Here is a 15,489-nt window from a genome sequence, read left to right on the forward strand (position 1 = left end):
CTGGGAGTGTATACAGTGAGCGGTCAAAGGCTGTACAGTACAGCGGAATTATTATCCACACAGGACACTTTTTCGATGGAGTAAAAACGTGTTCTATTCCCTTCTAGCGGGTTTCATTCAGTATGGTTTGATAGCATACAATATTGGTAGCATATCGCTTATCCTACGTGTATTTAATTTTTTCGGTCGGGTATCACCTGAACTGGTGATCACATCAGCTTTTCTTTGGCTAATCAGACACAAGGTGCGCTACCACTCTTGCCGGAGCAGTTGGGGGTTTGTTGCCTTGCTCAAGTGCACTTCAGCCAGTCCTGCTGGTCCAGGGAATCGAACCAGCAGTGGTCCCAAAGCTGCTTCTCTAACCATTAGGCCATGGCTTCCCAAACACACAGTGGAGAATGAGCATTGAATATAGTTTACGATGTTGCATGGTTGTCAAGACAACATGACCTCACACGTCGGAGCTGATGCAAATATCCAATGACAACTTTTCTACTGCACATGTGACGCGGTACGCGGTGGTCCGGATCACCGTATTTTCCATACAAAACGAGGGCATTAATTAATTATTTTTCCTGGATTGTGGTCCGGTTCACCGTATGCTGTATTATATTACGATATAAATAAAAACTTACCAAAATCATACTGTGTTTGTCATTTAATACGAGTTTTTTTACAAAGTCGTACATCATTTGTTATTTTTTCTCAAACCGGAAGAGAAATGCATGCGTAAAACACACGCGCAATAAAAGATACCAGTTCTAACGCATGTAAAAAAGCGGGAGCTGCCACGAGGGAAGTGAAAAATAATTTTACCAACTTTCGTCATTATGTCTCAGGGTGGTTATGAACAGCTTCTAAGGAATAAGAAAAAATGTGCTAGAGACTACAAAGCAACAGAAGAAAGGGCAAAGGAAAGAATTTATTCTAAATTAGGGGAAGAAGTAGCTGAAAATTTAAAATTTATTTGTCTTCTGAACTTGGTGGTCCGGACCACACCTGAAAACGGCGTGGTCCGGACCACAACGGTAGTCCGGACCACCGCGTACCGCGTCATGTGCAGAACTATTTCTTTGTCCACCAGGAAAGAGAAAGATGAGGCTAATCCAGTGCTACCACTAGGATTAGCTGTGCTACAATTAATCACTAAATAAATAAACTAAAACTAAAGACACGCCGAACAGCCAAACGGCTACTAAAACTTCATTACAGTTAGGTCCATATATATTTGGACACCGACACAAATTTTGTTTTTTTACCTGTTTACTGAAACACATTCAAGTTATAGTTATATAATGGACATGGACATAAAGTCCAGACTTTCAGCTTTCATTTGAGGGTATCCACATTAAAATTGGATGAAGGGTTTAGGAGTTTCAGCTCCTTAACATGTGCCACCCTGTTTTTAAAGGGACCAAAAGTAATTGGACAATTGACTCAAAGGCTATTTCATGGGCAGGTGTGGGCAATTCCTTCGTTATGTCAATCTCAATTAAGCAGATAAAAGGCCTGGAGTTGATCTGAGGCGTGGTGCTTGGATTTGGAAGATTTTGCTGTGAAGAAAACATGTGGTCAAAGGAGCTCTCCATGCAGGTGAAACAAGCCATCCTTAAGCTGCGGAAACAGAAAAAACCCATCCGAGAAATTGCTACAATATTAGGAGTGGCAAAATCTACAGTTTGGTACATCCTGAGAAAGAAAGAAAGAAAGAAAGCACTGGCGAAGTCATCAATGCAAAAAGACCTGGACGCCCACAGAAGAAAACAGTGGTGGATGATCGCAGAATAATTTCCATGGTGAAGAGAAACCCCTTCACAACAGCCAACCAAGTGAACAACACTCTCCAGGAGGTAGGCGTATCAATATCCAAATCTACCATAAAGAGAAGACTGCATGAAAGTAAATACAGAGGGTTCACTGCACGGTGCAAGCTACTCATAAGCCTCAAGAATAAAAAGGCTAGATTGGACTTTGCTAAAAAACATCTAAAAAAGCCAGCACAGTTCTGGAAGAACATTCTTTGGACAGATGAAACCAAGATCAACCTCGACCAGAATGATGGAAAGAAAAAAATATGGTGAAGGCGTGGTACAGCTCATGATCCAAAGCATACCACATCATCTGTAAAACACGGCGGAGGCAGTGTGATGGCTTGGGCATACATGGCTGCCAGTGGCACTGGGTCACTAGTGTTTATTGATGATGTGACACAGGACAGAAGCAGCCAGATGAATTCTGAGGTATTCAGGGACATACTGTGTGCTCAAATCCAGCCAAACTGATTGGTTGGTGTTTCATAATACAGATGGACAATGACCCAAAACATAAAGCCAAAGCAACCCAGGAGTTTATTAAAGCAAAGAAGTGGAATATTCTTGAATGGCCAAGTCAGTCACCTGATCTCAACCCAATTGAGCAGCATTTCACTTGTTAAAGACTAAACTTCAGACAGAAAGGCCCACAAACAAACAGCAACTGAAAACCGCTGCAGTAAAGGCCTGGCAGAGCATTAAAAAGGAGGAAACACAGCGTCTGGTGATGTCCATGAGTTCAAGACTTCAGGCAGTCATTGCCAACAAAGGGTTTTCAACCAAGTATTAGAAATGAACATTTTATTTACAATTATTTAATTTGTCCAATTACTTTTGAGCCCTGAAATGAATGGATTGTGTTTAAAAAATGCTTTAGTTTCTCACATTTGTATGCAATCATTTTGTTCAACCCACTGAATTAAAGCTGAAAGTCTGAACTTCAACTGCATCTGAATTGTTTTGTTCAAAATTCATTGTGGTAATGTACAGAACCAAAATTAGAAAAATGTTGTCTCTGTCCAAATATTTATGGACCTAACTGTATATATTCTTCACGCATATTTACAAGAGAAAAACATACCAACGGACATCAAAAAACTGGAAAAGACACACGTCAGAGTTGTAAAACTTCCACACTAGTGAGCGACTGTGACAGTTTGTAAACAAACATGGCTGCCAGGTTTGCTTCGTTAAACACGGAAGATTTTGAGAGAAGGTGGAGACTTCACTGCCGCGCTAACAGCACTGAGTCGCGGGTAAGCTAGTGTTGGCCTTCGCTAACACTACTGATAAACGCTACACCGGTTGGAAGATAGCTGGATTGCCATGCCAACGCGCAGGTAAGCTCGCATTGGCCTTCATGTATGCTGATATGAAAAGTGTGTATGTACAGTAGAATAATAATAGTAATAATAATAATAATAATATTGGATGGCTTTTTGTGGTCTATCAGATATATTCCACTCGTTTTCGACTCGTTCAGTATCATGCTAGCTGAAGGGAATATATCCGATATACCACTCGACGCCAACCAATATTATTTAAATGTTGATCACTGAACATCACACTGATGCAGTGAGTAAAACCTGGGGGGGGAGGTTTAAAACGGCAGCCTTCTTTCTTGTCTTGTCGCTTTTATAAACCTGAATACTAGCCTCAACACCAGGCATTGCCTGAATGCCCAATTTGCCTGACCAAGACGTTCGGGCAGAAATATTTTAGTGAGTTAGGCCCGTTCGGGCACACCTATCAGTGTTTCCCACAGACCAGGTAGCAATTTGTGGTGCTCCACTGTGCCGATGAGGGAATCGTGCGCGGTGGTGTCGTGGCGGTCGGTGGAGTCGGTCATTGGGGTGTATGCAAAGTGTTTACAGCGGGCGGTGTTCAAACACACAGTATTTTTCTTCAGAGTCACCTGCTGGGACTATTTTAAAGCTACAAGAAGCATTTGAGATTATTCAGTTCAATTTAAATTCTTTTAAGTTCTTTAAGAGAAGACAGCTAAAACAGTTTTTACCAGAACCCTGCCTGGTTTCATTCCTCGACCCAACTTTACATTACAGGGCAGGCCATTAGTTTGCTGGGCTTGATGTTGGTGGAAAACCTGTCTTTTAAATTTATGAAAATTACTCACCAAAATTGAAGTTAAAGTTTAGTTTTTACTTGAGATGCACCGATTGCAATTTTTTGGGCCGATTCCGATTTTCCATGGAGTGTGACCTGCCGATACCGATTTTGGCCGATTCCGATTTCATTTTTTCAAACCACTTCACAGCACACACAAAGACTATTTTCTTTTTATCTTTTTTTTAATAGAACATTCTGCCAGATTTTCAGTAATAAATTTAACACCTCAAAGGTTGAAAACAAACAAAAAGACATTGTTCTTTGTAAAATCTTTCTTCATGTTTGGTATTAACATATTAATTCCTGAAATAGGAAATTCACACAAACATTTTTTTCTTTTCCCATCCAATATCTGGCACAAAACCAACTTCCCCCTCATATATTATTTGCCTACTGCTATGGAACACACTTTCATAAGCCTGTTTAGATCTGAAAACTTGTGCCTTATAGAACAACCCATTTCTTCATTCAGTATCAAAATACAAAAATAATTTCCAGTCATACTTATACCATAGCCATTCTATCATCTTTGTCAAGTGTGTATTTGTAGAGTAATTTCCAATGGAATCAAGTGCAACCAAGGCTGTAAAACAAACAAAAAGACATTTTTTTCTCTCTCTCTTTGTACAAATCTAACTAGATGTTTGGTAATAGGCTAACATTCTTGTAATGGGAAATTCACACAACCACAAATGTTTTCTTCTTTTCACATCCAATATCTGGCACAAAAAAAATTTCACTATATGTGGATATCCAAATATAGTGAATTTTGTTGTTGTTAACGGCGCACGCACCGGAGCTCGTTAGGCGCGCAGGACTGACACTGTTCTGCGCAAGCGCAACACAATCGCACTAGAAAGCATGTTCAAGCTGCCAGTGGAGCTGCAGTCTTCTTAGTTGCGAATTACGAGTATTTCCACTTTCATCTCTATGTGATACACAAGTTTTGATCGGCAGAAAATCGGCATATTTTAATTTTGACCGGCCGGTCGCCGGTCATGGCCGATCACGTGAAAATCGGCCGATTCCGATCAGCAGCCGGTCAATCGGTGCAACTCTGGTTTTGACCTTAGTTTTTTGCCTTTTTGGTGGCGATCTTTCAATCATTCTTTAGTTGACATTCAAGGAATAAATTGCAAAAAACAAGCTGGAGGTTTTTATTTTAAATATTGAACTCAACACTTACCTCAACCAATACTAAAATGAAATAAATAGTATAATGTAACAACAAAATAATAATAAAATAAAATATCATAATTAGATGTAAGAAACCACTTAAGGTAACACCAAGGCAACTAACAGTAATGAAAAAGCATTACCCTAATTGGTGCAAAGCCTGCATGCCCTATCAGAACATTTAATTCTGCGTGGCTTCCTGAAAAAAAACTCCAGTGCCCTATCGGAAGGGAAGTGATTGCTTAAGCAGGATAAACAGGATAATGCAATAAGGCCGGTTCCTCACGTCAAGCTGCTGCTGTCTGCATCAAAATTGGTTTATAGCCTGACTCAGGGATGTCCGTTTCCTGTAAGCCAAGAAGGCTATGATAAAGCTCATCACGAGCACGACGTAGGGTACTTTTTAAAATAAGGGGTCGGAAGGCGAATCGGGAAGGCTGCGTTATTTTTAATTAGCCTAACAGGCCTACCTGCAGTCCGGGTATATGCGCACCGGCAGGCCTGTGGACACGCCTCTCCATCTCTCTCTCTATGTGTGCGCGTGAACGAGAAGAGCGAGCACTATGAATGAACGGAGCGATACGCAACGGAATTTTTTTTTTTTTCAAAATCGCGAGTCTGATTGTGTGGCGATAGGAATCCATTGTGTGGCGCTGCGCAACACAATGGTCTATGTATGGGAAACCCTGCCTATGGTCCGCTTCTTTAAGCACAAAAATTATTTTCGAGTGAGTACATTACAAAAAACAAAACGCATTAACCAGCATCCTCACCTCCCCGTGATCATTGTTTTTGTTTTTTTCTTCCTGATCTGTAACAGCGATTCTGATTGGCTTGCTTCAGGTGCATGTGCGCATTTGTGTGCGTGTTCTTAATGCCCAGGTCAGACAGCAGGCAGCAACTAGTTTTCAACTACTTGCGTCTACCTTCGATAACAATCGCAGGTACATGCAAGACTGGTCTTGTGTCGACACATGATGACGCAGATAATGACAGTGTTGCAGAGGGTCTTTAGTAGATGCAGGGTGACTCAAGTGGATCACGATCTGTTCGCATTTCAGCTACGATTTGCTTCCAATCGGTGCAAATAGTAGGTTGACGCATATAGAGGCAGGCGGTCGTGCAACGCTTGAGCAACCAATCGCGGGTTGAAAAAAGCATGATAGAGTCCAGAAACATAGTCTGGGTAACGCGACTTCAAAGCTCTACGAGCTATTGGTCTGGCCAAGATATTCAGCCCAACCGTTTCCCAGAGCCCGTGGTTGACCCGCCTCCCTGAAATGCCTCAGTTTGCTACTGGTCGAAGCCAGAAAAGGCTGTGACGAAGCTTAAACCAATCACATCACTCTTTCCTCTGACGTATGTGACGTGACGATAGGATTCTCACTGAGCCCCATTGATTTGGCTACTAGCGGGACTAACTGGTAGATTAAACTCTTACCGAAGCCGGTCGGGAGCAAGGCGAAAATGTCCTTCCCTTCAATAAATACCTCCAGGGCTTCTCTTTGCTCCGTTTTCAATGAGAACTTCCTGTTGAATGCTTTCAATACAGCATGATTCTGTAAACAATCTATGGCTTCCGGTCGCAGTTCTACTACATCACTGCCTTGAACACGCCTCTACCCAGGGCCGTTGGAGATGCTCAAAGTTGATTGGCTCCCGATTTTTCGGGAGCTTGGAAGAGCTGTAGATAGCTTGCCTGGCCAGACTAAGCTCGCAACAGGCCCTCGTGTTGCATCACGCTTAGGATGCGCGGGTCCAGGCTACCAGAAACACAGCCTCGCAAGGGAAAGAGCTCTCAGTTCAAAGACCACAGTTCAGAAGTTTAAAAGTTCAAAGCGCTTCCGCGTCGGGAAAACAACGCGCTCACAGTCCCAATAAAAGAGATCCACAGAAGAGCGAAAGGATTTGACGTAAAATGCCTGCGTCCACCTGCAGTTGGTCACCACCCGACCGATCTCAAGTCGCAGCGTGCATCTTTCTGCCATCTGACCTGGGCATAAAGTGGAGCATACAGTGTTTACCATCCCCCGATCACACACCGAGAGAGAGAGATACGTTTGTGGGTAAGTATGTGGATCTGTGATGCCTGCTGGAAGAGAAGAGCAGGAGAATTGGGAATCGAGCAGCAGTCGTTTGTTTACACCCGATACCAAAACTTGTGGTATCCTCGCAACCGTCGCAAAGACGCATACAAAAAGCCCAGAAACTCCTCCTTACCTGGGTATAAACGATACAGGATTTATCTTGTAGTGTTCTGATCCCCAGATCTTTAACCCAGACACACACACAAAGTTGTTCTTCTCCAGGCTCTTCCAGGTTTCCATCTGTGTGTCTGTCTAGAACGATGTCTGCAGCACCAGGGAGTCCGAGATGTCGGGGAACTCAACTAAGGGATAATTTTCCAACTCCTAATGAATGAATAACTTTATTTAAACACAAGTTGATCAGCAGAGCTGGTGGGGTCGGGCATGTACAGATACAAATAAATACAAATACAAAAGATTAAAATATACAAGCTCGGGGGTGTCGTGGCTCAGATGGCTAAGGCACCATACCATAAATGCGGGGACCTGGGTTCAATTCCGACCCGAGGTCATTTCCCTGTCTCTCTATACTGTCCTATCTATAAAAAAATATATACAATCTTTTGGGGAAAAACTTAATCGGTTGATTTTCTGTTAATTATTTCCACATTTAAGTTAATTAATAGTATGCATAACTATTGTCTTTGTATTTAGTTACGATTACAATATGATCAAATTTTTTTATACTAATGTCAAATTTAGCGAGTAAATTTTTGTTTCATAGGAAAAAATCCTTCTTTGTTAGCATGTAAGGATCTAATCCCATTGAATGGGTTCTATATCCACGTCTTGGTTTAAATAACTTGCTTGTTTGCTGAACACAAACATGGCAGTAAGTTCTTGTGTTAATGGACCAGACGCCACTGTTGGATCATTAATCCCTTTTGGCTGAGAATGACCTGCATGCAGGGGTTTGGCTTCTGGCACATCCATACAGTTTTAAATACAACACCTACAATTAAAATTTTGTTTTTATTACATTTATTTAAATTCCCATCTGTAACAGGGAGTGATGTCACATCCCATTAATACATTTTACAATAGATTATTAGAATCTAATAGAATGGATGAGCCAAAATCGCCTTTTTTTAATGGGCCTCGACTCGTTACAAGTATGAATAGGTGGGGTTTAAAGCTGAAAAGGTTGAGAACCGCTGCTCTACAGGGCCCAGATCTAGATGTGTATAATGCTGAGAGGGTAGTCCACCTATGATGGACAGAGGGACAGTGTGAATGGTGCCCACAATTTGCAGAAGCTGTACAGGAAGCTGATGTAGATGAGGAGAACAGATTGTTTAATTTTCTCCTAAATGCAACGGCAAACTGAATGATGAGAGTACTGCAGTACAGACTCCGGTTTTATAATGTTTTTAGTTTTATAATTCATCTTTGCAATATTGCAAGTCATTGTTAGGCAAAACAAAGTGTGTTTTGTGTCCTAAACTCTCTATAAAAAGACGTATAATGTACTCGTACCATATGTAAGTCTTCCATATGTGATATTGATTTATGTTTCATGTTTTCAGGACTTGTCTTGTTCTGTTGCAGAAATGTTATTTTTAAAAATAAATTTTTTTCAAACATGTACTTTTGTCTAAATAACTCAATTATACCCTAGTAAACATATCAGTATTGCCTTGAACCGTGTACTTGAAAACTTGCCGAAATACCGCAAAATTTTTGGGCAAAAGGAAATTCAAGTGGAGCAAAGATTTTTGGAGGCCATTTGCCCTGCAGGGAAAAAGGTGTCACAAGTTAACGTTGAGGCCTGAAATAAAGAGCCGCTGTTCTCTTCAGTAACTTCAGACCGAATCTTGCATCTGTCTCTGTTTACTGCATCAGCATGAAAATGCTGCTCTCTGATTGGATGACGAGCGCGCGCGTTCCTTCATCACAGTTCTGGATCAATTCTAAATGATGAAATGTTACCATGGCAATGAGCCTCTAATGATTTATATTTCACTGTACGTCCTCACAGACGCACTTTACAGAAGGACGAGCACCAGAGAACTCTGAGTAGAACATAGTTGCATGATGTAAAAACAGTCACATGACACTCCCCAGTCGCCGCCCCTTAATTATACTGTGGAATAATAACGATGATGCAGCGACTTAATAGGGAAATACATCTGTATTATAATATTTCTCTCTCTCAGGTATGACTATCGAGGTTTTCGGCACGGTTCTCGGAACAGCTATTCAGGGTCAGATTGTGGGCAGAGCCAATGCGCCTTGTGTAAACCACACCTCCTTTTTGAACGACAGCTTTAGTGTTACACCGCTGAGTTCTGAGGTCAACGCAACACACGTCACATTGGAGGATACGGTAAGAATGGGTGGGGCCAAAAGAAGGTGTAGTTAAGTTATATTATTATGATGAAACCCTGGAGTTTAATCACTGTGTCCTCACTCCCCCTCCCCTCCCCTCCCTCACAGAAACGAGCATACATGCTCTCATCCGGTGTGATTGGCATCATCTACATCCTGTGTGCTGCAGTTCTATTTCTGGGCGTGCGAGAACAGAAAGGTGTGACATTAATAATCACATTAGTGACTCTTCCTCTGATTTGCTAAAAATCTAGATGTTAGCTTGCTAATTTACAAATGCTAGTAAAATGGGGACGTGTTTTCATGATCAATGCTAAACGTAACAGCCAAAATTAGCATGCTGTAGTATCATCCACTCTATAATATTAATGTTACTTGTAATATTTATTTGAATTAATTTATTTTAGAGAAAACTCATCAGTAATTCAGTTTATCAGATGTTTTAGCACCTTAATAGCTTGTCTGTGAAGATTCTCAGTCATCCAGGTCATAGTAAACTGTGGGTGGTAAAAGAGAGCAACTGGATTTGCTTGAAGATTCTTGAAGACGTTTCACCTCTCATCCGAAAGGCTTCTTCAGTTCTGTCTGACTAATAGGGAGTATCAGGTATTTATCCTCTCATGGATGAAAAGCAATCCTAAGGTGTGGTTGAGTCATCCTGTTGGTGTGGGTCACTGGGGGCTGGGTGTGAACGGCCTAGAGAGTCATTGGGGTGATCAATGGGTTGTTGGTTCTCTCTGTCCTCCTGTGAGTCACTGAAAACAGCTGGGTTTGGGTGTGCATTCAGTTGTCTGGGAAGTGTGCCAAGGACTGCATTGTAGGTGGCTAATAAATGGTGTCTTAGACCCCCACCTCTGTTCAGTGATGGCCGTTCCAGGTTGACAAAAATGGCTTCTTTAACTCCTTGCTCATACCAACGATCCTCTCTGGCTAGAACGCATACGTTGCAATCCTGAAATGAGTGTCCTTTGTTGTTAAGATGAAGATAGACAGCAGAGTCCTGGCCTGAGGAACTGGCTCTCCTGTGTTGAGCCATGCGCCTGTGAAGCGGTTGTTTTGTTTTCCCAATATACGAGTTCGAGCATTTCTCACTGCACTGAATTGCTTACACTACGTTGTCCTGTTTGTGTCTGGCTATTCTGTCCTTTAGGGTGGACCAGTTTCTGCTTCAGGGTGTTACTGGGTCTGAAATGTACTGGAATGTCTTACAGCGTCTTACAGCACCCCTAGAGGTGTGGCATGTGTATTGCATCGTTTTCAGCAAGCGTTGCGTTGCCATATGTACCTGATATTTTACTGATCTGTTGCCCATGTGGACGCGATATTTTTTTAATAACATCTCGTTGCCGTTGTCGTGTGGATGTAGCCTAAGACACCATTTATCAGCCACCTACAATGCAGTCCTTGGCACACTTCCCAGACAACTGAATGCACACCAAAACCCAGCTGTTTTCAGTGACTCCGAGGAGGACAGAGAGAACCAGCAACCCATTGATCACCCCAACGACTCTCTAGGCCGTTCACACCCAGCCCCCAGTGACCCACACCAACAGGATGACTCAACCACACCTTATGGCCCTTTTCCACTACCCTTTTTCAGCTCACTTCAGCTCGCTTCAGCTCACTTCAGCCCAACACGGCTCGCGTTTCGACTATCTAAGAACAGCACGACTCAGCTCGCTTCAGCCCTGCTCAGTCCCCAAAACTTGCACGGTTTTGGAGTTGGGCTGAAGCGAGCCAAACCGAGCCGAGTGGGGCTAGGGGCGTGAGGAGACACTCCCCTGTGCGCTGATTGGTGAGGAGGAGTGTCCACACACGCCCCGCGAGCATGCTGGGATCTGTAAACACCGTAAATCCGGAAGGAGAATTAGGAGAATTATGAAGCCTTATGCGCCTCGCCTCATCTATACGCTCTTGCCAGTATCTGTTGGCGTTGTCAGTGACAACAAGCCACAGCACCAAGACCAGCAACACTAACAACTCCATGTTTATTGTTTACTATCCGGGTCGTGAGACTACCGCTTAAAAGGCCACTGATGTCACTGTTTGCGCCGCCTAACGACATCACCTGACGTCCACCCACTTTCGCTAACTCCACCCAATGTGTCCACCCACTTCCAGCCAGCACGGTTCAGCGCGATTGTAGTCGAAATGCAATGCCAACAGCCCCACTCAGCTCGACTCAGCCCAACTCAGCACGGCACGGCTCAGCCCAATTCAGCCGCGTTGGTAGTGGAAAAGCGGCATTAGATGAGCTTTTCATCCATGAGAGGATAAATACCTGATGCTCCCTATTAATCAGACAGAACTGAAGAAGCCTTTCGGATGAGAGGGGAAACGTCTTCAAGAATCTTCAAGCAAGTCCAGTTGCTCTCTTTTACCACCCACAGATTACCTTAATAGCTGTAAATTTATACTCCAATAAGTGTGTGTGTGTGTGTGTGTGTGTGTGTGTGTGTGTGTGTGTGTGTTTGCAGATGTGAGCCGTGTGAAAGTGGAGCGTTTGTCGTTTGTGGAGAGTCTGAAGCTGCTGCAGAAACATGGGCCGTACGGTAAACTGGTCACGGCTTTCCTCTTTACATCTCTGGCCTTCATGGTGAGTGAAAATTAGCATGGGTTATAACCATCATTGCTAACTAGCATGATACACAGACACACTGCTGTAAATCCAGGATTATTTTCAAGTAGATTACTAATGATTAAATAAAAGTGTAAATAAAAAGATTCACATGCCTTTCGGATTCTGCTCTGGATTCAGAATCGGGGCGAGACTGATTGCTAACCTGTAAACGCGAACACTCGGCTAAGCCATGATAAGTGCGAAAAGTCTACAGTTAAAGCTCTAATTTATGAATAAATGCTGAAGTTTGATTGTGATTTAGCTCGTGATGAACAGCAGGATTACTAAAATCTTCTTGCTGATCTGATCTGATCCTGAAGGGTTGAGGCTAACGTTAGCATGTTTACACACAGCACGCGGCTGAGAAAGGTTGAGGTAAAAGTCTGTGAATTCATCACTAAAACTCGACTTCATTGTTGTTAAAATGAAGAATTTAATTGGTGCGTCTTAAAAGTTGATGCCAAAGTGAGCATGTTCTCAGCTGAATGCTGAAAGTGTGCATCACAACAATGACGCGGCGTGTTTTCACTGGGACTCGGGGTGGGACTGCGGTTTCTGCTTTTGCAAAGGGAGTTTAGGGAAGATCGTTTTTTTTTCTTTTATTGCATCTAAAAACTATCACTTCTTGAGTTTGTTGTTTTGGCCTGACCACCTGAAGTTATTCCTGGTTTCTTTGAGGTGTGCAGTAACTCCACGAGATGTGTGTATTCTGTTAAATACCAAGATATCACTTTTTGACTGAAGTCCTGTGTGTGTGTGTGTGTGTGTGTGTGTGTGTGTGTGTGTGTGTGTGTGTGTGTGTGTGTGAGAGAGAGACCTGAATAACTCTTAGAGCACACAATACTCCTTTCAGTCCATCTCACAGATAACCTCTTACTTAACTTGTGCTGTGAAGCCGAACCCTCGACTGGATCAGAACATCATGAGAATGAAATGATCTGTAGAAGTCCACTACAGCAGAGAAATAATCTGAGATGTTGTATAATTTTTTTTTTTTCCATCTAAAGCTGTTGGAGGGAAACTTTGCTCTGTTCCTCATCTACACACTTGGACTGCACGACGACTTCCAGAACATTCTCCTCCTCATCATGGTGAGTGTGTCAGACTCTCCGTGTGGGTGTTTGTTTGGAGCTCCATGTCGACGAAAGGATGGATTATTTGATTCATGGGTGGAGTGTGTGGGTTTTTCCCAGCTTTAGTCTGGAGAAAAAGAGAAAGTGAAAATAGTGATGAATGAATAATTTCTTTTATGACATCAGGGAACAGAGTGCAGCTTGGGACAGACGGAGACCTGCAGTCTGTTAGTCAACATTTCAATACAGTTCAGTTTTATTTATGTAGCAGTTTTTAAACAATAGACACCGTCATGAAGCAGCTTTACAGAAATATATACATTGTGGATATACATTTTAAAGATATCAATTAATAAATTTATCTCAAACGATGAAGCCTGAGGTGACGGTGGTGAGGAAAATCCCCCTGAGACGACAGGAAGAAACCCTGAGAGGAACCAGACTCTAAACCAGGCTTGTAGTACTCAAGTCCGGCTCGTACCCTAATTTTAAAGGGGAACTGAAGTCATTTTTAAACTTGCTTTATTTATTAATTAACGTGTTATTCAATTACATTCTCGGTTTTAGTAACCTTATATCGTGACTCGTATTGGCGACTATTTGCAGTTAAATATTATACTTATCGGCCCATTGGGTTTTTAGCCGTGTTGAATTTAGTTCGTTTGGTCCACGGCAGGCGTCGCTTATCCGCGCGATCTTCACAAGACTTGTGCGAGACTTCTAAACGTGAAGTGTCAGCCAGGTGTCAGCACCGCCATTTTGAAAACTGCTTTCCAAACAAAATATTGCACAAAAACGAGTTTAAATGACGATTACTGCCTAATTTTTTCAAACTTTCCTGATCGCTATCAAAACAAACAAAACTTCCAGCTTGATTACATCAGCATTCGAAAGAGGGCGCGCGCGTCTTTTGACAATGTTGGCAGATGTCGGTCACTTTGATTTCCGCTGTACGTTTTACTTCCGTCCTACGATGTCTTGCACAGGTCTCAACGAATCCCGTTTACGGCCATTGCGTTGACATATGGACTGATATATTACAGAGCATATTTCAAACACTCAGAACTTGCTATAGCAGCAACAAAATAGCTGTCAGAAATGCATTCCTATATTTAATAAAATGAGAAATAGAATTTTGATGGTAAAATTTGCCTTCAGTTCCCCTTGGACTTGACTTGACTTGGACTTGAGCACTGATGACTCGGACTCGTGCATTAACTGCATTTGGACTCGTAAATTGGAGACTCGGAGTCGGATTTTTTCTTTATTTTTTGTAACATGCCATAATAATTTGGTATAAGATATTTATATCTACATTAATTTTTTTTACTAATTCTGTTCAAGAAAATGCACATTCACCTGTTCATACGTCATGTTCAGGAACAAACTAATGTTAATGGCGCTAAAATGCCTGGAGAGACGCCCCTAGGACGCCCCTGTCCGCTTTGCTTATACAGACTTCTCGTGCAGTGGGAATTAATGCACTGCTGTGTGTTCCATATGTAGAAGAACTATCGAGGAGACGACGGGGACAAACTCGAACTTCAGTCGTCATTTGCTAAGACTCCACCCAGAGAAGGAAGTAACACACTATGTTCATTGCTCTGTTGATAGTGGGTGGGGCTTGCTGAGTGATGAACTAGCGAGTGTTAACCCTCTCTCATGTTATTTGCCCTGTTGATAGTGGGCGGGGCTTGCTGAGCGATGAACAAGCTTTTATCTGTAGCTTAACTAAAATGGGGCAGTGGAGCAGGAACGTTAGTCCAACACAGTAGCAGAGACGCTTTCACATAAAGGCAGCAACAGCCACCGTCACATGGTGCGGTTGGAGTCTTGTTCTCGGACTCAACTCGGTTTTCTTTAATGACTTGGACTTGAACACTGGGGACTCGAGACTGGACTCGGACTCGAGGTTTAGTAACTCGACTACAACACTGCTCTAAAGGGAACCCATCCCCATCTGGGTGATAACAGATAGCGTGATTATAAATAACTCACTTCTATAACTGTCCCCTATAGAGTCACAAAGTACTACTGTGTAACCAGGAAATTCATTATAGTTTAACAGGAAGTCTGTTTTGCTGAAGTTATAAACTGTTCATTGATGGAAACTTAAACTGTTAATGACAACTGCAGTCCTAAAGTTATCATGAGGATTGGAGTCCTAAACCATTGGAGCATTACTAAGTGTCCAGAGCGTCTTCTGAGTGTGTCTTTAGACTGTCCATACGGGTCCGTCCTCCACAGGAGCGATGTGATGAGACTCC

General features: G+C 42.5%; 1 protein-coding gene across 2 annotated transcripts in view; it reads left to right on the forward strand.

Moving 5' to 3' along the window:
• The window catches only part of LOC132889015 (sodium-dependent lysophosphatidylcholine symporter 1-B-like), a 79,831-nt gene that overhangs the window by 53,852 nt on the left and 10,490 nt on the right, over window positions 1–15,489 (forward strand). For both annotated transcript variants that reach the window (XM_060925123.1, XM_060925124.1), the window contains 4 exons: window positions 9,358–9,527; window positions 9,638–9,728; window positions 12,007–12,125; window positions 13,157–13,240. In XM_060925123.1, coding sequence (XP_060781106.1) covers window positions 9,358–9,527; window positions 9,638–9,728; window positions 12,007–12,125; window positions 13,157–13,240 — 464 coding nt within the window. The remainder of the gene's footprint in view (window positions 1–9,357; window positions 9,528–9,637; window positions 9,729–12,006; window positions 12,126–13,156; window positions 13,241–15,489) is intronic.

This window comes from Neoarius graeffei, chromosome 7 (assembly GCF_027579695.1).
Source record: "Neoarius graeffei isolate fNeoGra1 chromosome 7, fNeoGra1.pri, whole genome shotgun sequence".
NCBI classification, from domain to species: domain Eukaryota; kingdom Metazoa; phylum Chordata; class Actinopteri; order Siluriformes; family Ariidae; genus Neoarius; species Neoarius graeffei.